Source organism: Plectropomus leopardus, chromosome 16 (assembly GCF_026936395.1).
Source record: "Plectropomus leopardus strain MGB_pleo_1.0 chromosome 16, ASM2693639v1, whole genome shotgun sequence".
Classification (NCBI taxonomy): Eukaryota; Metazoa; Chordata; class Actinopteri; order Perciformes; family Serranidae; genus Plectropomus; species Plectropomus leopardus.
The window spans coordinates 21,220,270-21,242,004 of NC_142191.1; the positions used below are offsets into that span (position 1 = coordinate 21,220,270).

At 38.9% G+C, this 21,735-nt stretch overlaps 1 protein-coding gene across 5 annotated transcripts in view; it reads left to right on the top strand.

The window, feature by feature from the left end:
• Nucleotides 1–21,735, top strand: part of esr2a (estrogen receptor 2a) — a 58,330-nt gene that overhangs the window by 24,584 nt on the left and 12,011 nt on the right. Inside the window, exons 1-5 of one of the 5 annotated variants that reach the window (XM_088089628.1) lie at nucleotides 9,989–10,196; nucleotides 10,479–10,549; nucleotides 15,806–16,637; nucleotides 18,789–18,955; nucleotides 20,862–20,978. In XM_088089628.1, the coding sequence (XP_087945754.1) occupies nucleotides 16,228–16,637; nucleotides 18,789–18,955; nucleotides 20,862–20,978 (694 nt within the window). In that variant the 5' untranslated portion in view covers nucleotides 9,989–10,196; nucleotides 10,479–10,549; nucleotides 15,806–16,227. Of the gene's footprint in view, nucleotides 1–9,988; nucleotides 10,197–10,478; nucleotides 10,550–15,805; nucleotides 16,638–18,788; nucleotides 18,956–20,861; nucleotides 20,979–21,735 lie in introns of those variants that run through there. The other 4 variants (XM_088089627.1, XM_088089630.1, XM_088089629.1 and 1 more) reach the window with 4 other exon arrangements.

Here is a 21,735-nt window from a genome sequence, read left to right on the forward strand (position 1 = left end):
TAAAGGGGCTAAAATTAGCTGAATTGAAGCTGGAGGGGATAAAAACCTGTGACTACTGCAGGGTCATTTGACCCGATAGTGAATGCTGATTGTCCTCTTCCTCATTGCATCAGAAAGCCAGATGGTAGCGGGCGTTAGCAGGTTTTTTGTACAGTGGGAGACAGGCTTCATAGGTGTCACACCATCCACCATCCCCTCCGCCTCCTGATGAAAAAGGGGAGCTTAAGAAATGTTGATATGATAGGTATGAAATATACAAATTTAACATATCAGTTGTTTGCAGAATTGAGCAACGCCAACCTTCTATTCTGCCCACTCGTCTTCTTGTCAGAGGTAAAGGTGAGATAAACTAAAAGCATTTCAAATCCCCTGCGCACACAACATCCCATTATCTAAAAGCATCAGTCGACCAAAAACAGCTGAATCAGTTTAGTTCCTGACTCATCCCTGCAACAATTAAATTATAAGAAGTAAACAGTTCCCACACTGGGTCAGCATGTGAAACCGGCTACCCAAAATGCAAAGCAGTGCCCTTAGTGTCACCTCATGTGCCAGGTTGCCACAATAAGAGCAACAACTTCCCACTCTCACTTCTATAAAGCTGCCAGCATGTGACTCCTGCCCTGTCCCAAGCCTTTAGAGGTCAGCGTGAACATCTGCTGTTGGTAAGACCCTTCCAGCCTGGAGGTCAGGCAGTTTTGATTCCTTGTTTTGATGCTCAACATTGGCAAAACAGTTATTGACTTATTTGTTTATGAAGTGTTATAGATAGATTGGTTGTTTTTAGGGATGCTGTTGAGACCTAAAAAGTTAATTGTGCAGAGAGTTTGGGACTAACACTTAGGATGCATAATGGTGGACAAATCCTGGGATTTTTGGGATCATCAAATTTATTATACAGTCTGTGTAACATCGTCATCATAAACAAAGTAACCAGTGGTGAAACAGAGGGCAGCACTTTGGGGTTATGAGTTTTGAAGGGGGCATAACCTTCTGTGTTCCTCTTACTGATAGATCCATCTCTCCCTGGGCACACAGGACTTCTCCTTTCTCTGTGCCAGCTGTTTCCGGACTAAAATCACTGTCTTTAAAAAAAACATTCAATGCCATGCACAACATGTAGTTACTGCAATCGTGCAAGTGGCATTGTACTTTGTGATGTAATAGTTGATATGCCCATCAGCACAGTGCAATGAACACATCAGTGCAGTTCATTTTTATAGAAATTCTCACTCACTGGAGCTTAGTTATCTGCTTTTTAATTTTTAAAAAAAAATTTTTGGGATTATTTTTTTGGCTTTGTCTTTTATTTGAGATAAGACAGCTATAGTGTAAACGGGGGAGAGAGATGGGGTGACATGCAGCAAAGGGCCAAAGCTGGAATTGAACCCGCGTCTGCTGTGGCTCTATGAACTGAGCTAATGAGCGCAGCCTCAGTTAGCTGCTTAGATCATGCATACACATGTAAAGTTTAAACTTTTGTCAATATAGTTATGCTACACAGATGCTTAGGTTGGTAAGATACTCCACAACTCAATCATTCAGTTCATTTTACTGAAATCATGAGCACCAAAGAAGACAGTAATACCGGCATAGTAAACAAGAGAGATGCAAAAAAATGATTGAAATAAACAATTTGATTGTATTTCCCAATCTTTGCTGAGCTATAGCTTTGGAAGAAAGGAATTAAAAGCCTATCCCATATAGACGTCTGTCCCATATATAAGCCTGTTAAATGCAGTGATTCAAGAAAATAATATTTTGGGCTATTAAATAAACTGAATTTGAATTTTATGAACAAATGAGAACAATAGAAGAAATTTCACTTTTTTAAGCCACCTGTGCCCGCCATGTCTGAAAAAAACAAGTCTGAATGTCAGCCACAAAAGCAATGAATTTAAAAAGAGACATTGAGTTTAAGCAGCTGTCTGACCAGTCTTGAGAAATATTTGCAACTGAATGATGATTACATGATTTTATGTTATTTAAATCAGATAAAAGGTAAGATAAGCCTTTACTGATCGCCAAAGGGGATATATAAGGACATAAATAAGTATGTATAAATGGAGACAAAAAAGAGGCAAGAGGTATGTAAAACCAACAAAAGAAAATAAGTTAAAATATAAGTTGTAAAAGAGCTATTAAAGACAAAACTTACAAGTTAAAAGTTAATAGTGTGATTAATAGCAGCAGAGTCAGGTATTTAACAACAACATACACTCGACTAATGTATGACAATTACAACATTAGAATTGTTGCCCAGAGGAAAGTTACCTGTTATCTGTACAGTGAGTGCAGAATTATTACGCAAATGAGTATTTTGACCACATCATCCTCTTTATGCATGTTGTCTTACTCCAAGCTGTATAGGCTCGAAAGCCCACTACCAATTAAGCATATCAGGTGATGTGCATCTCTGTAATGAGAAGGGGTGTGGTCTAATGACATCAACACCCTATATCAGGTGTGCATAATTATTAGGCAACTTCCTTTCCTTTGGCAAAATGGGTCAGAAGAGGGACTTGACAGGCTCCGAAAAGTCAAAAATAGTGAGATATCTTGCAGAGGGATGCAGCACTCTTAAAATTGCCAAGCTTCTGAAGCGTGATCATCGAACAATCAAGCGTTTCATTCAAAATAGTCAACAGGGTCGCAAGAAGCGTGTGGAAAAACCAAGGCGCAAAATAACTGCCCATGAACTGAGAAAAGTCAAGCGTGCAGCTGCCAAGATGCCACTTGCCACCAGTTTTGCCATATTTCAGAGCTGCAACATCACTGGAGTGCCCAAAAGCACAAGGTGTGCAATACTCAGAGACATGGCCAAGGTAAGAAAGGCTGAAAAACGACCACCACTGAACAAGACACACAAGCTGAAACGTTAAGACTGGGCCAAGAAACATCTCAAGACTGATTTTTCTAAGGTTTTATGGACTGATGAAATGAGAGTGAGTCTTGATGGGCCCGTGGCTGGATCGGTAAAGGGCAGAGAGCTCCAGTCCGACTCAGACGCCAGCAAGGTGGAGGTGGGGTACTGGTATGGGCTGGTATCATCAAAGATGAGCTTGTGGGGCCTTTTCGGGTTGAGGATGGAGTCAAGCTCAACTCCCAGTCCTACTGCCAGTTTCTGGAAGACACCTTCTTCAAGCAGTGGTACAGGAAGAAGTCAGCATCTTTCAAGAAAAACATGATTTTCATGCAGGACAATGCTCCATCACACGCATCCAAGTACTCCACAGCGTGGCTGGCAAGAAAGGGTCTAAAAGAAGAAAAACTAATGACATGGCCTCCTTGTTCACCTGAGCTGAACCCCATAGAGAACCTGTGGTCCCTCATCAAATGTGAGATTTACAAGGAGGGAAAACAGTACACCTCTCTGAACAGTGTCTGGGAGGCTGTGGTTGCTGCTGCACGCAATGTTGATCGTGAACAGATCAAAACACTGACAGAATCCATGGATGGCAGGCTTTTGAGTGTCCTTGCAAAGAAAGGTGGCTATATTGGTCACTGATTTGTTTTTGAATGTCAGAAATGTATCATTGTGAATGTTGAGCTGTTATATTGGTTTCCCTGGTGAAAATAAATAATTGAAATGGGTATATATTTGTTTTTTGTTAAGTTGCCTAATAATTATGCACAGTAATAGTCACCTGCACACACAGATATCCTCCTAAAATAGCTAAAACTAAAAAAGCCCCACTCCAACTTCCAAAAATATTCAGCTTTGATATTAATGAGTCTTTTGGGTTCATTAAGAACATGGTTGTTGTTCAATAATAAAATTAATCCTCAAAAATACAACTTGTCTAATAATTCTGCACTCCCTGTAATGACTGTCTGGGCAGCTACTTTCTGTGTTTACTTTGGGTGGTCCTCTCAGATGATCATTTGTAAGTATTCGTGTAAAATCACTCTTATTTGAAAAGTTGTAATAAGCTTGTGCTGCTTATACATTGTCAAGTCAAGTCAAGTCAATTTTATTTATAAAGCCCTTTATCACAAAACACATTGTTTCCCTTTCTCCTAAAAATTATGTTTATATACAACAAATGCCAAGCAGTAAATACATTTTTAGTTATGCAGAGTGAATTACATTTTCTATTAACAAAAGAGGAAACTGTGCTAATTAACAAATCTGGCAGGTCACAAAAATATTGATACTGAACATAAATTTAATTGTTTTCCTGCCCAAATAGATGGTCTTGCAATACAATATTCAATTGTAGCAACTACAACATTATATAAATATTAATTATTTTTAACTTTTTTTTATTAACATTTAGCCAAAATCACTATCTTTTCCTATCCTTAACCAAAGCGCTTTTGCTGCCTAAACCAAAGACAGGAGTCTGGACATGGAAGATTTCCGATGTGGAGGTCCTGCTCTTTGTTTGTCCACCATCCTCCCCAACCACCTCCTTCCAAACCCTACATGGTACATGGAAATAGCGATTCGTTACCTGAAAGAAACGATATCTCTGAACATACTCCAGACAGCAACTATGTGGCCACAACAGCGCAATTAAAAGAGCAGTTCAGTAATGTACAAATGTTCCTGAATCCTGCCAGGTTAAAACATGCAGGATTTTTTTTAGCCATGTTTACAATTGTTTTCTAAACTTAACCATGTTTTTTTTTTTTTTTTTTTTTTTTTACCAAAATCATGCTCTTTCCCTAAATGTCTTTTTGTGCCTCAACCCAACATTGCCTGTTTGAAGGTAACAGGGACTGAACACCAAGCTCTTTGCTCCAGATACTGCAGATGATTTAGTCCATTTTCCTTCTATTTTCCTCTTACAAGGACCAATGGTAGCCAATGAAAGAAAACCCAGAGAGAGTTGAGATGAAGCAAAAACAATATTCTGTCTTTGGGCACAAATTGAAACTGTATTTTTTCTGTATCTACTCACCCAAGTTTGCACACAAATGTAAAAAGAAGCAAGCTCATAGCACAGACCAGTAAATAGAGTTAGGGTAATTCTTGAACCACTGATTTGGCAAGAAAAACCCCCAAAACACCATGCAGCATCATTGGGGTGAAGGATTATCAAGATCCAAGTACAAATGACACACCTTGGATACAAAAATAATTTCCGCTGACAGATACCTCTGTGCGATAGCAGTGAAGTGGCAAAGTTCTGAAATGACAGGGTCCCAAATCTCAGTAATGTTCGTTGGTCATATGCCATCGTGACAGCTGAGGGTTAAAAGTCCAATTTCAGAGGCAAATTACTCCTTCAGGTCCCCAAAATCCAAATGACAGAAAGTAGGGAGAGGCCATCGTCACATCTCTTGGCACAATCTGCACTTCGCTACCTGTGGTGCACTCGTGTAAGTTTGGTCAAAATGTAAAGACTTTAGTCCATTACCTGGTAATGGAAAATGAGCTTCTGAAGACCGTGCAGCCATAAAATGTAATCACAAAATAGGATTTTAAGAGGGGAGAAATGAGCGCATCGTAATTCTGAGTGATTATCTTGCCAGGTGTGGCGTTGGTCTGTGACTGGGAAGAGCTTTTCTTTTCTGTCTTTTTTTTTCTTCAGAGAAAATTGCATGGTTGAAAATACTCTTGTCAGACACGCACACTCTGTCCTCCTGCCTCCTGGGAGAGCAGGTGTAGAGGGGGAACTGAATAAAGTATTCCAGGTACTAGAACTAATAAATGGTGCATTGTGTTCGAATATATTACTTTTATAATTACAATAGGGAGCATTATTGCTTTTTCTAATTTTCCCTCCAAGGATTTTGCATCTGATATGCAGGACTAATAACTTTGCTGGTGCAAGTCACTGTAGCATCACAGCTTGCAGGGACTCAATAGTAAACAATAGAAGTGCTACAATTAGCAGAAGCCAAATTGGCATAATGGTGTAGAAGTGTGATGGTACACTTTGTGCAGGGACAGTTTAAATCAGTGTTTGTCTCAGTGGGATGGAGAGGCAAATTATGAGGTGAACTACGTTGCTCGCCCTGTCACTATAATTACCTTATCGATGCATGAAAGCCAGCAAAAATGGTAGAGGTCATGTCCATATATTGTATGATATTGCCCTTGTTCATGTGTGTTTCTTTACATAAGAGTATTATGAGCATTTTACTCGCAATAATGCCACTCACAGGCCCCTTTATTAGGTATACCTTGCTAGTACCGAGTTGGATCCCCTTTTGTCTTCAGAACTGCCTTAATTCTTCATGGCATAGATTCAACAAGGTGCTGGAAACATTTCTCAGAGATGTTGGTCCATATTGACATGATAGCATCATGCAGTTGCTGCAGATTTGTTTGCTGCACATCCATGATGTGAATCTCCTGTTCCACCACATCCCAAAGGTGCTATATTGGATTAAGATCTAGTGACTGTTGAGGCCATTAGAGTACAGTGAACTCATTGTCATGTTCAAGAAACCAGCTTGAGTTGATTTGAGCTTTGTGACATGACGCTTTATGCATCTTTAGAAGATGGGTACACTGTGGTCATACTCAGGTAGGCTGTGGCGTTCAAATGATGCTCAATTGGTATTAAGGGGCCCAAAGTGTGCAAAGAAAATATCCGCCACACCATCCATTACGCTACCACCAGCAGCCTGATCCGCTGATATAAGGCGGGATGGATCTGTGCTTTCATGTTGTTAAACGCCCAATTCTGACCCTACAATCTGAAATGCAGCAGAAATTGAGACTCATCAGACCAGGCAAAGTTTTTCCAAATTCAATTTAGGTGAGCTCCGTTTGAGCTTCAGACGATTGTCTTGATAATGTCTTCATGGCTCATAGATAATTTTGTTATTGTTATTTTTATGCCTCAGTGCTGGCGCCAGCTATGGTCAGAAGCATTATGTTTTCGGGTTGTCCGTCTGTCTGTCCTGTGCTTGTGATATCCTCAGAGAATTTCTTCAAATTTGGCACAAACATCGACTCGGACTCAAAAAGATGAAGTGATAAGATTTTGATGGTCAAAGTTCATCACAAGACCATCTTTGGTCCGCTGTGTAGGTATTATTGAAGTATATGGATTTTACATGGGGGTCTGTGGGGATTAACTCACTTATCAAGTGTGAGTTCTCAAGTAAGGAACTGCAGTTTTAGGCACTTCCCTATTGGCTTGACTTTTCAGCCAAGGAGATTGCCTTTGGCTCAACTGTTACCAACATGGCGGCGTTGACAAAAATGTTCAGCTAAACCGTTCTGTAAATATGTTTCTGAAAACATTTGAGGCGAGAAATGAGCAATGCAGTAGCTGGATCTTTATTCACACTTGATCAGCAGTGCCTAATTTGACAATTTGACCATAGTTAAAAAGCTTAGATCGACATGATTGACTGCTGCATCAGAGACTCCCCATCTCTGATTTGTTGATTTTGTGTATGTGCAGCCGATTCTTGACATTAGAAGCACTTTGAGGAGAAGAGGAATGTGGTTTTTCTTTCACCTGTTATTGGCCTTACATACTACTGTGTGGATATAGTCAAAGTTTCAGCAAACATGCATGATAAGAGTTATATATACACACACACACACATATATATATATATATATATGTATGTATGTATGTATATAGCCAAGCATCTCGCTGGTGGTCTTTTTTGCTTAAGTAGGTCAGACTTTTTCATAACCAGTTAAAAACTCCTTGTAGCTCCTTTGTGGCGTTGTTTTGTTTTCCGCCCCTCCTTGCAGTCTGTTTGCTGCCTTGGCTGCAGAATTACAAGCAATTTCCTTTCTGGACTCTTTGCTAATGAGCTCAGAGACAGCAGAGGTCAGACTTCCTCATTACTGCTTGAGCAACGGCATCTAATGGTCCACATCGCTGTTAGGCCAACATGCTCTGCTGGATAACCTGTGGCACTTCTTGAGCTGTCTGAGGATTCAAAATGAATTTTGGTATAAATTGAGGTCAAAAATGTATTGTCATAAGACATGCTGAAATTAAATGGACATTATTTGGTCACCCAAGATTTTTCTCACGTCATGTCTCTGAGCTGCAATACGTTCAATCTCTAGTCAACTGGAATAAATGGCACCTCCATAATCATATATTTTGTAGAATGTGATTAATACCGTCAGTGTGAAAACAGGTACCCCTTCTTTAACTTGTTGTGTTTAATGTCTGATCTTTTGTTGCTCCAGAATTGACTGATTGGGAATTGCCAGTCTCACTGTTTTTGATGTTGTCTTGTAATTATTAATTATGAGTGTCAGGACAGACTGCCCATCTTTTCAAAGGTGTTCACAGTTCAATAAATCATAAATGCAGCTGATGCGTTGATTCAACCGTATCAGTCAGGATGAGATGCTGTAAGACTTTATACAAATATTATACACAGAAATATGTCTGTTATGAAACTCTTGTGCATATAATGTGTGTCTTGTGTAAATAGAGATAAGTACCTCGTGTTGATTCTGTACAGTGGTGGTTTTTATAAGTATGAAGACATGACATTAGATTTTGAATAGTTGACAGTATTTTTTGACTGAAGCTAGTAATAATAATGAAGGTATCTATTATTATTATTTTTTGATAGTTTACCATGAAAAGAGACAGAAGGAAAGATGCAAGGTCTCACTGGACTTCCTGTTGCTTTAACTTGATTTCACAAGAATTGTGGTGCCCTGTCCAAGTAAACAGCAATAGTATCTTAGATTAAGCTTCTAACTGGTATCAAGATGACTCTTTGCAGCTGATGATTTAAAAAGTTACTGTATTTGTGGTGCTTATTGAGAGCTTCCAAAATGTGCACTCAGTGGATGTGGCTTAAAATTTATCATATAATATTTATATATATATATATATGATATATATCATATTTTATCATTATATAAAATTTAGCAGGTCAAAGAATAAATTGGAAAAATATGTAGTATTTTTAGTATTAGAAGTATTTTGTCCGCAATTACCTAATCAGTCTGTGCTCCATTCGGACTTAATTTGAAAGGGAACCGTAAAAGTTAAAATAAAATTTCACAAACCAGGGTTGTATTGATTTGGATCTGACACATAAACCATGAAGGTGTGGTTTATTCTGATGTCGTTTGGTTTGGCCACTTTCCCTGAGAGACTGTCAAGTTCACACGATAGGTGGAAGACGGAACTAAAACGATTTCTTTCAAAATAAAAGCACAGTTACAAGCGAAAGCAAATCTGAATATTTCTTTAAATATATGCGAAAAACTGTGCATATAATTGTGACAATGCGGACTCCCTATGGACATCACATGCGAAATAAGAATGAGATTGATATAAACTAAATTTTTTTTAGTCTGTAGTCTTATGCAAAGCGTATTGTTTCCTAGGTCTATGGATCTTTTGCTGATGTTTTTAGTAGGAAGGCAAACTATATATGCTTAGCATTTACTTCAATATTTACTTCAATATTTGGGGGCCACCAGCAACAAATTGGCCCTGTTGGTGATTCTCATATTCTGTGCCATAAGCGCCGTGGTTGTATTACTGAATGGGCCAAAGTTCACAGGCTTATTGGCCCAAAATGTCAGGTCCTGGCCTTCACCTGCAAAATGTTACTCAAATTAATATTTATTATCAAAGAATAGACCCAAAATAGAGACATAAAAAGAGGTGCAAAAGATTACAGAGACACACAAAAAAAATCTACAAAGTAGCAAAAATAAAAAATACGATCCCAAATGACCAAATGAGACACAAAACAACCAGAAAAAGACACAGAATGTTCTTAAATAGACACATAATGAAAACAAAGACACTAAAAATGATGAAGAGATACAATATGCCAAAACAAAAAAACTCTTTAAAGAGAACAAAAAAAAAAAAACTACCAAAAGAGGAAAACATCACAAAATCTGTGACTTGGTCCCATGTAGGAGAGGTGGAGAGGGCCTATTTTCTCATAATATGGCCATGATAGCCTACGGTCAGTTATTTGAACCAAGTGTTAGAGCTAGTTTTATTTTGAAGGTACTCGCCGGATGCTGTGTGTCTCACTCTGTGCGGCTGACTTCATTTCCCTGTGCGCAGCTGGTCGATCTCCTCTGGGCTGATAAGGACAGACGTGTGTCGTATATGAGCGCAAACCGACTGTTAGTGAACTTACTGGGTGTTTGGCCTTCCTGCAGTTTACAACAGCTCCTCAGACTATGGCTTTTAACACTTTTACCGGCCCGTGACACCGCAGCGAGACTTCACGTTGTCAAACTTTGTGTGCAACTGGTGTTTGTGCAAGAAGAGGTAAGAATATTTCAGCGTGTATAAATTCAATTTACTCGTGTTTGTGTAAATATCAGGCGACGTTTGGCTCAAAATCCAACCCTCCCGCTGGTTTATTTCTAATATTTACGTTCAAGCAAAAAGTGGAAGGCCTGAAACCGCGTGTATAAAATATCAGATGTTCTTACATTGGTTAATAGATGACAGAATAAACTCCTAAAATAAATCATTAGCCTGCCAAGACGGTGAGATTTTATGCAGTGGTTTGTAGATTTCAGTTTATAATCTGCCTTTTTCAAACAGCTTCTTGCAAGTGATCATCTGGGATATGATTGAATTTTGCAAGCAGATAATTTATGCTGCTCATCATGAAGGTATGCAAATTATCTCTTAAAACATTTCTTATAATCTTTAGATAATTATGTCCAGATCTGGATATCTACATGAATCCCTGGAAATGTGTATGCCCTGATTTGTGTCTATTTATAGGACTGTCATATAAAATTTTTACATTTTAACGAGCCTAATGTGAATATTAGCCTACTTCAAAAAGCACTTATCTCTGTGTAAACAAGGCTGCTATCAGCCAGCTGCTGAGATACAGAGCATCCAGGAAGAATTTCCCTTTCCCTTGTTTGAACTGGGCACTGATGTTGGATACTACAACGTTTATTTTTCCATTTCAGTTGTTGATTTATTTTAGTTTTTTATTTGCAAAGTTGTCTGTTTAAACAGCTGATTGCATTCATTGCAGACAGAAATGGATCATCATTTAGGATATTGCTTGCTATAACTTGCTTTTAATTTAGCGCTTTTTCTGTTCAGTCACTTTGATAAAGTTTGAGATGCTTTAACTGTGAATGCCGTAAAACATTGAATCTCAGTGTTTTGTATTGTACTTAAGATTAGGAAATAGAAGGAAATAAAGTTTTAAATTATTATTTTTTGTCAATCCACAGAATTTCCAGACAGACATTGAAATGTTCCTTATGTTCTGCCTGTCCTTCTTTTTCCGTTTCAAAATAAGTTTAATGGCGTTACTTGAAGTTAGGGAGGTTAAAACTTTCATTGTTGACTTTTCCAATTTCAAAAGTTATTGTAGGTAAAATGATAACCTGCCTTTAAGAATTTATGTAATCGTGTTTGTGTGTGAGATTAAGGAATTAATGAGTCATTTTGAAAAGGGTAGCTTAAAAGCATGTTTCCTTGGTAAAACGCACCCCATGTGTTTATGAATGAGAAAACATCTCCTTTAGTGGTTTTTTAGAGGTAAAATTTTTTAGAGGACAAATAAAAACACCGTATCTGGTTGTGAGATTGTATGTTTCAATGTACCCTTTTTAATGTTTTGGCACATGCAAACACATGCAAAAAGTAGACAGTATAATATAATATATTCTTTGGAGAAAAGAGTGTATCCGTAAGTTTGTAACCTTCAAAACGTGTAGAAAAATACAGTTCTACTGTTAAATTTTGGAGCAAACTATTGTTGCTTCTCGTGTTACACAGCATTTCTTCAAGATCACTCATCAGTCAGTGTAAATCACTCAGCCACAGCTGTATTTCAGTATATAAAATTCTCAAAAATGTTACAGACTTTTTTAAAGGTTCAATTACAGATATTATAGATTGAACAAAACTGAATCAATCAAAATTTCAAGGATTTTTTTCTGACATTGTGACAGTGTCAGAGAGATGTTGATTCAGCTCTCTGGTATATTTTCTACACTGTTGTTACAGACGGTTCCGGTTTAGATTCAGTATGCTGAGATTGAGGCAATATCAAACATTAAAACATATTTTAGCTGTAAATGCTTCGTCGAATTATTATTACAAGCGCACACATAAGCAGCTTCACCTAATGTTTGATACTGCAGTATAATACATGACGTAAAATATGCAGCTTTTTATATGTAATTTTAAAGTTTAATTTGTCTTTTAAAAGTAATTGAAGTAATTTCAAAGAACGAATTGAGCCCATGCTCTAAAGCTCTTGCTGTCAACGTGAGCTTTTCCTGCAATGGAGCAAACAATTCAATGAGATTTTTTACATTCTCTGGCACCAACGAATGCACGTACTCCCTAGCTGTATATAGTAAGGTACGGCTTCTTTCTGCAGTGCTGCTTCACATCCGTTTCCGCCTGGTTTTAGGGAGGCAGTGAGATTTTGGGATGGGAAAACGACATGGCCTTGAGCTTTTGTGTAAAAGGCATGCACTTCTGGCTAATAACCAGGAAGAGTTCTGTCACTTCAGATTTTGCTTTATTTGGCTTTGACCTTTGTGTACAATTTGGTGTGTGTGTGTGTGTGTGTGTGTGTGTGTGTGTGTGTGTGTGTATTAGATAACTCCAATACTCAGAGTCCAAAATTGGTAGCAGCCTTGACTTAAACATTGCTCTCTCTTACCCACACTCTATGTGAAAGCCCTCTAAGGCAGTAAAGATTAGACTGTTGGTCTCTTCAGCAAAACATTTGACACAAAGCTGAATCTAACAGCTTAGAACTCTATTTTAATGAAGAAACCAGCTTTAACTGTAGCCTGTATTTCCCTTGTGAGTTGGTGTTAGTGGCAGCAGGATGAGCAGCGCTGTGGAGGAGAGCTGGGAGGTTTTCTCTCACGATGAGCTGCATGACAGTGTGACAGTGAGAAGGTTTGAGGGCAAGGTCATCACTTCAAAGGCAACAAAACCTCTTCCACGTCTGCTTCTACCCCCAAATGGTAATCGAAGCAGCCAAATCTCGCCACAATCTCTTTTCTCTTAAAATGACTCATTTGTTTTAGGAGTCAGTTCATTGGCTACAGACACAAGGTCATTGGAAACTTAGTAAAACTGAACAGCGCTCTGTAATACAATTCTTTTTTAATACTCTCAGTTGGTTACATATATCCTCACATCCAATATAATTAAATTCTCATATCTAATGGCGTATTATGGATTGTATGGCGGCATGCGTTGATGAGCCAGTGTATTACTTTATCACCAATCATTCCTCATGATTTAAGCAGAAACAGATGAGCTGGCAGGCAGTGTTTTCAAACTTCAAACGGAGAATAGCTCAAACTCTTTGATTTCCTGGCATGTCATCAGTCTAAATGTCATCTAGGAATTGATAGACCCATTGAAGACAGAGGTGAAGCCATCCTCCCACTGCCAAGACACACTCAATATTGTCAGCCAGATATTGATAACTTGTGAAACCAAATGTCATTAAGTGAATAAATATTTTGTTGCCTTTGAGCTGTTTCAACAATGTAATTCTAAACTGTTCATTGTGCGTGCGTGAAGGCTAATCTCTCTGAATCACTGAGTCAATCATCTGTAATATCCATAAAAACTGTGGTAGGCTGAATAACCCTATTTTGAATACCTAGCCTTGTTATTACACCCACAGCAGATACAGACTAACATTAGCATTCACTTGCAGTTGTGTTTGTGTCCACCTGATGAGTGTAAAACAATGATTCACTCTCCTTTTTAGCACTAATTTGCTCTCCAGCATCTCCAACTCGAGTCAATTTTTTGGGTTCATTGTGCATCGAGACACTGTGGGGAGGGCAAGTGTCTCTATACACATTGTTGTAAGTTTAAAATGTATTATCCCAAATGTAGCTATTTATTTTATAACACACTCTACCCCTGCATGACAGGATGTTTTTTGTCCATCTTAAAGGTGACCTTGTTTCCAAGCAGCAACCGTCAGGGTTGAAAAATAAAGCCCATACAGAGGTGTGAAGAACTGCAGTTCCTTGATTGGACACTAGAGGCTGGCTCCAAAAGCAAGTCAGTCCCAACAGACCCCTGTGTTAAAATGCCCAACTGTGCAGCAGAAATAAACATGAATCAACACACGCAAAAATGGTTTTGGTCTTTATAGATAACTGAACAGGAATTTATTTTTTCATACAATGCAGCCATTTATTAGCCATTATTAAGGCTTAAAGTTATGCATAATTAAAGGTGTGGCAGCTTTAAGTGACCTTTGATTCAGCTTCTTGTCCAAATATGGTAACTCCTGGCTCCAAATATTCAAGACGGCAGTGGCCATAATGCCAAACTCAAGGTTTAAAAGGCCTGTCCCCTAGGAACACCAGTTGCTTCCAATTTTTTTCCCAGTGACCACTCACAGTTTGCAGTAAAAACATTTGTAAACCTGTTTTTTGTACAGTTTATGCCTCTTCTTCATTCAGAGACTCCTGTTACCATTCAACTCACTGCTAATAAAAAATAATCATTTTTTAAACCAAAATCAAATCATTCTGAAAAGGAGTTTTGCCTGCTGTGTCATACAACTACTATACAGCTAAAACACACTGCGGTAATATTCACTTTGTAATATGTTTTATATGTTTTTCCCACATGCTTAATTTGAATCATCTTCCCTTCTCCTGTCAACTTCAAAGTAGAAACACAGCTTTTGTGCAAAAGACCACCAGGAAAGTTAAATGAAAAGCTGTATCTTTATTAGGTTAACAAAGTAAAAGAAGACATTCAGCGTTTTTGTCTCTTCAGTGAAGCAAACGCAATGAAAAATGCCTTTCTCTCATGTCTTTGATCTGTTATTCAAGGAACAAAAACACACATTTATTGAATATTTAAGTAGTTTGAGAAAAATGAAACAAATCTATGTTAAGTTTATATATCTGACGCAATTTACCATATCTTTCACATACAGTAACTCAAGAATCAGCTCATGGCAAAAGAAATATCAGGATGATTGTCAAAGTTTGACGATGAAAGTAATGTGTAGCTCCATTTCCCAAAGTGTTTTCACAGCTGTAAAAGTGATTTCTCCAGTAACATTTTAATGTGATATCATAAAAATAAAAATACATTTTGGTGCTTTCCAGGGCATCCAAAATAATCAAAGGTCACCTGTTCTCGTTGCAGCTTTGTGAGTTTAATTACTGCCAATTTTCAGCGCTGCTCATTTTACGCTTACAGCACAAGACTCCAGATACTCCAACGGTTTATTGAGTTTTGTTGATGAGCCAAACCGACACATTTCTCGGCCATTTGGGAAGATTAATGGACCCCTTTTCTTCTAGGTGAATAATGACTTCCAGAAGTGAGCTTTATGCCAGAAAGGTGGAGACAATGCGTACCAACTTTGACTGAAGACAGACTCGTATCACACAGAAATGATTAACTCTGCTGGATTTGCTTTTTCTGATGTTGTAAGAGTAAACTAACATGTCCTTACTCTGGTGTGTGTGTGTGTGCGTGTGCGTGTGTGTGTGTGTGTGTGTGTGTGTGTGTGTGTGTGTGTGTGTGTGCGTGCGTGCGTGTGCGTGTGCGCGCGCATGCGCATGCCCGTGTGTGGTCATTGATCTACCAGCTGTCTCTGTCTACAGTACATTCTAAATCTTGTTTTCCTATTTCCTCCTGTCATTTTTCAGACACTGCACTCCTTTAAGAAAAGTGAAATTCTTATATAGCAATAGTCTGGTGTTTCTGAGTTTTGGCCTTAAACAGTTTTAAACTTCTTTCCACCAATTCAGCATGATGAATGAAATTTTTTGGGTTTTTTGATGATGAGATTTCACAAACTTGTGAAATATTACTTTACCAGTGAAGTTATCAACCAGTGTTTCAGTGCTTCAAGCTTTTTTTCTCTCTCCATCGTCCAGGTTGAAAAGCTTGACCCACTTCTGGCTCCACGTTCTGACGTGACGCTCATGGCTGGACTCAGACTGAGCACTGAAAATCTCCCCTGCTCTCTCATGGATGGACTGTGTTCACTATCCTCTGTATCATTTGATGTCAGGTTGATCATGTGATCAATTTCAGCGCTCGTGAGCATTGTTAAAGCCAGCAACAGCTTTAAATGGGTCATACATTTCTCTTGAAATTTATGATGTGAGCCTATGTTTAATTTTCAACAGCCTCGACCTGTGTAGGTGGATCCGCTGGTCTTTGCTTTTATTTTCAGGGACAGTACTCAGATAATGACCTTCACACGGTGAAATTGATATCAGGGAAAAACTTTATTCCAGGCTCTACTTCTTGCCGATGATGTGGTAAATTTTGTGATACTGAGCGTGTAGTTACGATGGCCACTGCCTCCCCTCCAGAGAAAGATCAGCCCCTCCTCCAGCTCCAGGAGGTGGACTCCAGTCGAGTTGGCAGTCGTGTCCTTCCTCCTGTCCTCGGCTCCTCTTCACCTTGCTTGTCCATGGAAAACAGCCAGCCCATTTGCATCCCCTCCCCTTACACTGACCTGGGCCACGACTTCACCACCATACCTTTTTACAGTCCAGCTATCTTCAGTTATGCCAGTGCTGGCATCTCAGACTGCCCCTCTGTCCATCAGTCAATAAGCCCCTCCTTATTCTGGCCCAGCCACAGCCATGTTGGCCCACCCATACCACTGCATCACTCCCAGGCTCGGCCTCAGCACGGGCAGCCAATCCAGAGTCCCTGGGTAGAGCTGTCGCAGCGGGACAGTGTGTTAACAGCCAGGTAGGATGGTGCATCACTTCTTCTCTCTGGCAGATGTTGCTAAAAAAAACTAAAGAGCATTTCACCTTTTCAGCAGTAGGGCGCAGTCATCGGCAAACAAGCTAGTTTGCGATGTTAAAAAATGCTTATTCAGTAGAAGCGCTGAGTACACATTACTTCAGACTAGTTAAGTGTTAATACAATGGGGTTTGAGAGTTCTGATGAGATATATTTCACTGTTTTGCATGCACAAATTGATGGAACTGAGTGATTGCATTTCATCGAAATCATATTCTTATGATTTCATGTCACAGATAGATTGATTGATACAAAGAATCATAGATAAAGTAAAAATCCCAATTTCCAAATATCAGACTAAATTTAGTGGTAAGACCTGTTCCCATGGAGTCCGGCGACAGTGGCGAAAATAAAAGGAAACCTCATGCCTGAACTTTACATTCAAGTTCAGGTATGAGGTTTCCTTTCACATTACGTGGTGCATGACCAACATTCAGTGGAAGGTTGTGGCATCTGATAACCCTGCGCGCACACAAAAAAATTCTTCACACAAAATGCGCGCTCCTTATTGTCTCCAAAAACCTGTCGGACCACAAGAATAATGCAAGATGCTTTTAATCTTTTAATGTGATTGTGTTGCAGCTAACATATCTAGCCTAACCTGGTAGCCATGTCCATAAGCCACCTCGTATCATGATCAACATCGACTCCACCTAAAATCCATGTCAAATAAGGTTTGCATTATGATGCATCAGTGAAAAAAACAAACACTTCAACACCATCAGATGAGCTGTCGGGGCTAACTCGACCTGTTTCCCTGTGCTTGTCAGGTTATACTGCTGGTGGTGCCAGTTTGGTTTTGCATTCATACACCTACTCCTCTTCTCATTGGCTGTATAAGCCATTTTGACAGAGAACAAAACAACTGTGAAGAGCAAAGCATGTTTTACAGAACCAAGTTAATGAAGCCAAGCGCAATAACTACTTCTGGTGAACAAGAGAGGCGAATCATTCCTGTGATGTCACCATCTTAATTGTTGAAAAAATGCACCCTGCTGGCGAATAAGTGAAAATCATTCTAGTCTCTCTGCAAGTCTGGTTGATTATCCAGTTTAACTGCAATGCAATATCTTACCTAAAGTAAAATCCAAGGAACCACAGTCTTGTTGTTCAGTGTGTCATATCTATTGGAACAATAAGACTTTGTAATTTCACCAGTCAGCAGAATAGCTGCAGCTGATGATAGTTTTAATTATCGCTTAATTTGTTGTTTATTTTCATGATTAATTATTGAAAATGTCATTGCTCAAGGTCATGTCGTTAAATTGCTGGTTTTGTCTAACAAACACTCTCAAAACCACCTGAATATTGAATTTACAATGGTATAGAATTTAGATGACAGGACTGCCCCACATTTGGCAAAAGGCAAATGATGAGCATTTTTAGATGATAAATGAGTTAAAGCCGTGCTTTCCACTGTTCAACCAGCTTTTTATTATAACATATGGGTATTATGTGATAATGAACTGTGGTAAACCTTCCTCCATCTCACCTGCGCCCACCTCCTTGCTTTTGCTCGAACTACAGGTTGTGCCTCTGCAATTTTATATGCATCAAGAGTATAGAGACGGTGAAACGGTGAAACCATGCAGCACTGATAAAATATTAACCAAGATTTTATTACTGCATTGTCTTTTTCTCCTATAAAATGTTTGGATTTTTTCTTACCATTTACATTGTCAAAACACAACAAGCTCACAATACATCACCCACCATTTGTGTCTTTTTACAAAAAGACCATACAGCAGTTAACAGAATTAGATGAGAAATAAGAAACAAAATTACTGATATTTATCTCTCAATCAACTGATTGTTTCAGCCCTTGTCAGTATTCTCACTTGCATTTAAAAAAAACCCCAATATCCTGGTTTCCTTGTCAAAATAAAACCATTTTTGTCAGAATGATAATCATCATAAAAAAAAATCTCCCGTCCCTCTCAATGATTACCTGTGTAACAAAGGTTACAGTAACCCACACCATCTTTAATCTCACTACTGATGTGGTAATGATTAAATAAAATGGAACAACCAGCGCAGTATAATAAACTGCTCTGTACACAGATTTCTTAATGACTACTCAAACTTCTCTTGTAGTAAGAGTGTGAGGAGGCGTTCTCAGGAGAGTGAGGAGGCCGTGGTGTCGTCGGGCGGGAAGGCGGACCTCCACTACTGTGCTGTGTGTCATGACTACGCCTCAGGGTACCACTATGGCGTCTGGTCCTGTGAGGGCTGCAAGGCCTTCTTCAAGAGAAGCATCCAAGGTGAGACACAAACACATACAGTATTTTCATGAATGGTGAAAAAACAGGTCGACGCCATCACAGGAGTACATGCAGCGGTGAATCTCTTAAAGTTTAGTTTTTGTTGAGACTGTCAGAGGTGTTCAATCCACTCAGCCATAGTGAGTCATTTAGTGTTTTATGAGAGATACAACACAGATACCAAGTAGACATTTTTTAGGCATGCTTACAGCGCGGGTCTTGGGATGACAATGTTGGTCCTTTTTATCAATCCACTATTTTCATCCAAACCAAAAATACATCTACACCAACTGGATGGATTGCCATGACATTTTATACAGATATTTGTGGTCCTTAGAGGATGAATCCTACTGACTTGTGAGATTCCCTGACATTTTAAACCATCTATCAAAGGTTTAACTTGTCCAGAAAAGAATTTCAACATCTACTCAATAAACTGGTACTAAAGTAATGGTACCTAAATGATGGGTCCTATCTTATCATTGGAAACTGTCTGGACAAGGGCAGGCACAAAAAAAATAAATAAATAAATGCCAGGTGATTGGAGAAACCATCTGTCTATCACTGTTGCCGTCAACAAAGAGCAAAAACACTTCTCTATTGAAAAAAAACTTTTCATGTTGTTTTTTGTTCTTCTTTCAGTGAAATACTCTTCAGTTGGATGTCACAGATCCTTTTGCAGCATCTCTGCTAAGTATAAATCTGTGAACAGTGGAGTGTCACTTTGTAGGAACAGCCATTGTTATTTTGAGCAAACACTTGCCTGTCTATGTCTTCACACACACCTAAACCAGGATCATCGCTGCCAGTATCATCTCACAGGATGCTGATTCCCAGCTGGCCACCAACATCATTAGACGTTGATATTTGGTTGAGTTTGGATTGTGATGTGAGGTGTCCAAAATTCAGTGTAAGGACAACGTCTAATGCCAACGCCACATAGAATACTGACGACAGATGACATTCATATTTTGTTGGTTTTAAGTTAAGTACCGAAAGCCAACCCTCAGATGTCTCATGCCAATGCCATTATGACGTACAATAACAAAATTCACGCTTAAGGTACACAGAGCAGAGAGAACCCATATCTCTGCAAAATGCCATAATGTTAACGTACGCACATGAAATTCTAAAATCGTTTGACATATAGAATCCAACATCCTCCTGACATCATGTCGACACCTGCTGCCAGCTGAGTTGGTTTGCACTGCTGTTGATGCATTTGCATTACTTGAAGCTTGACACGATGGATTTCCAAGAGGTTGATCTCTGTCGTTTCGGCTGAGTTTTATCATCAACTGTAGGATTGATTGCCATGAAATCTGTTACACACTTTAATGCCCCCCTCAAAATAATTGTAATAACTTTGTTGATCCCGTAACTCTTCCTTTAATTTTTCCATCAACATCATCATGTGTCAACATTTTTGTTTGCCAAATACTTAAGTTTTGCAGGTATTTGGTCATAAACTCATGAACTTTATCTTTACTTTGTGATAAGTGCTAGATGTCATATAATAGCATGCAAACATGCTAAACTAAGATGGTGAACATGATAAAGATAATGCCTGAGAATTAGCAGAAAGAGAACATTGTCGCTGTGAGTAGCTTAAACCTTTGACTGTATGGAGCCTGTGAAAACTACAAGCACGGCTGTAGATTTAGTTTTTATAAAATCGCAAACTGTGGTACAAGATCTTACATCGTAAAAGCATGTGTTGAACTCTCACTGTAGGTGAGAAACCACAGTAAGTGGTTTGAAATGATCCAAAAATACTAGAAACCTGTCATTAGGTGCTCATTTTGTAGCAATACGGTGCTTAGTTGTTGTGGGATTTTTCAGGAATGTGTCAGTCTACACAGTCTGTTGACTCCTTACAATGTCTTTCTTGACTTTAATTCTTTAGGACACAATGACTACATCTGCCCAGCAACCAATCAATGCACTATAGACAAGAACCGCCGTAAGAGCTGCCAGGCGTGTCGCCTTCGCAAGTGCTGTGAAGTTGGCATGACCAAGTGTGGTAAGTGTTTTCAATTATTTGTGTTAGCTTTGCCCTTCTTTTCCTCTTCAGAAGTTGCTGTTTATATGGTTTCATGCTGGTGATTGCTGAAGCTGAAGGAATTATTTTCGTAGAAATAAAAAGAAAATGCAAATTCATATGCTCCATCTGCTACTGTTGTGTGAATATTAGGAGTTGGTTTGTAGCGATTAGCAATAGATACTCTAATTATCAAGTGCCACTGCAGAAAAAGAGGCTGCAATGAGATAACTGATAAAAAGAATGTAATTAAGACCTCGAACAAAGGAAAACAACGGATGCATAATAACAGAGAGCACACTGGACGTAGAGCAAATTGAACAGCTAATATTCCAGTTATGTGCTGTTGGAAGAGTTCTGCTAGCAGTGCTGTGTGCAGACATAAGCATGTCAAAAGCCATTTAGAGATAACAAAGAGAGTGTGCAGTAGCCTGCGCAATGACTGTCATCACTTATTTATTGAATCTGTTTCCAACTCACCCAGCTGCATTTATTTTTTTATTGAAACATATGTCGACTGTCTGTCCCATTCTCGTGATCGCAAAATCTCAAGAACACCTTCAGGGAATTTCTTCAAATTTGCCAAAAATTTCCTCCTCACGCCCAACTGAACTATCTATTAAAGGCTAAAAAGCCTAAAAACAAAACAAAACCACAAAGATGACAACCAACAAAACAATGGACACGTTCTATAGAGCTTTATGGGCAAATATCACCTGCATTTTAAAGGCTGTAAGTT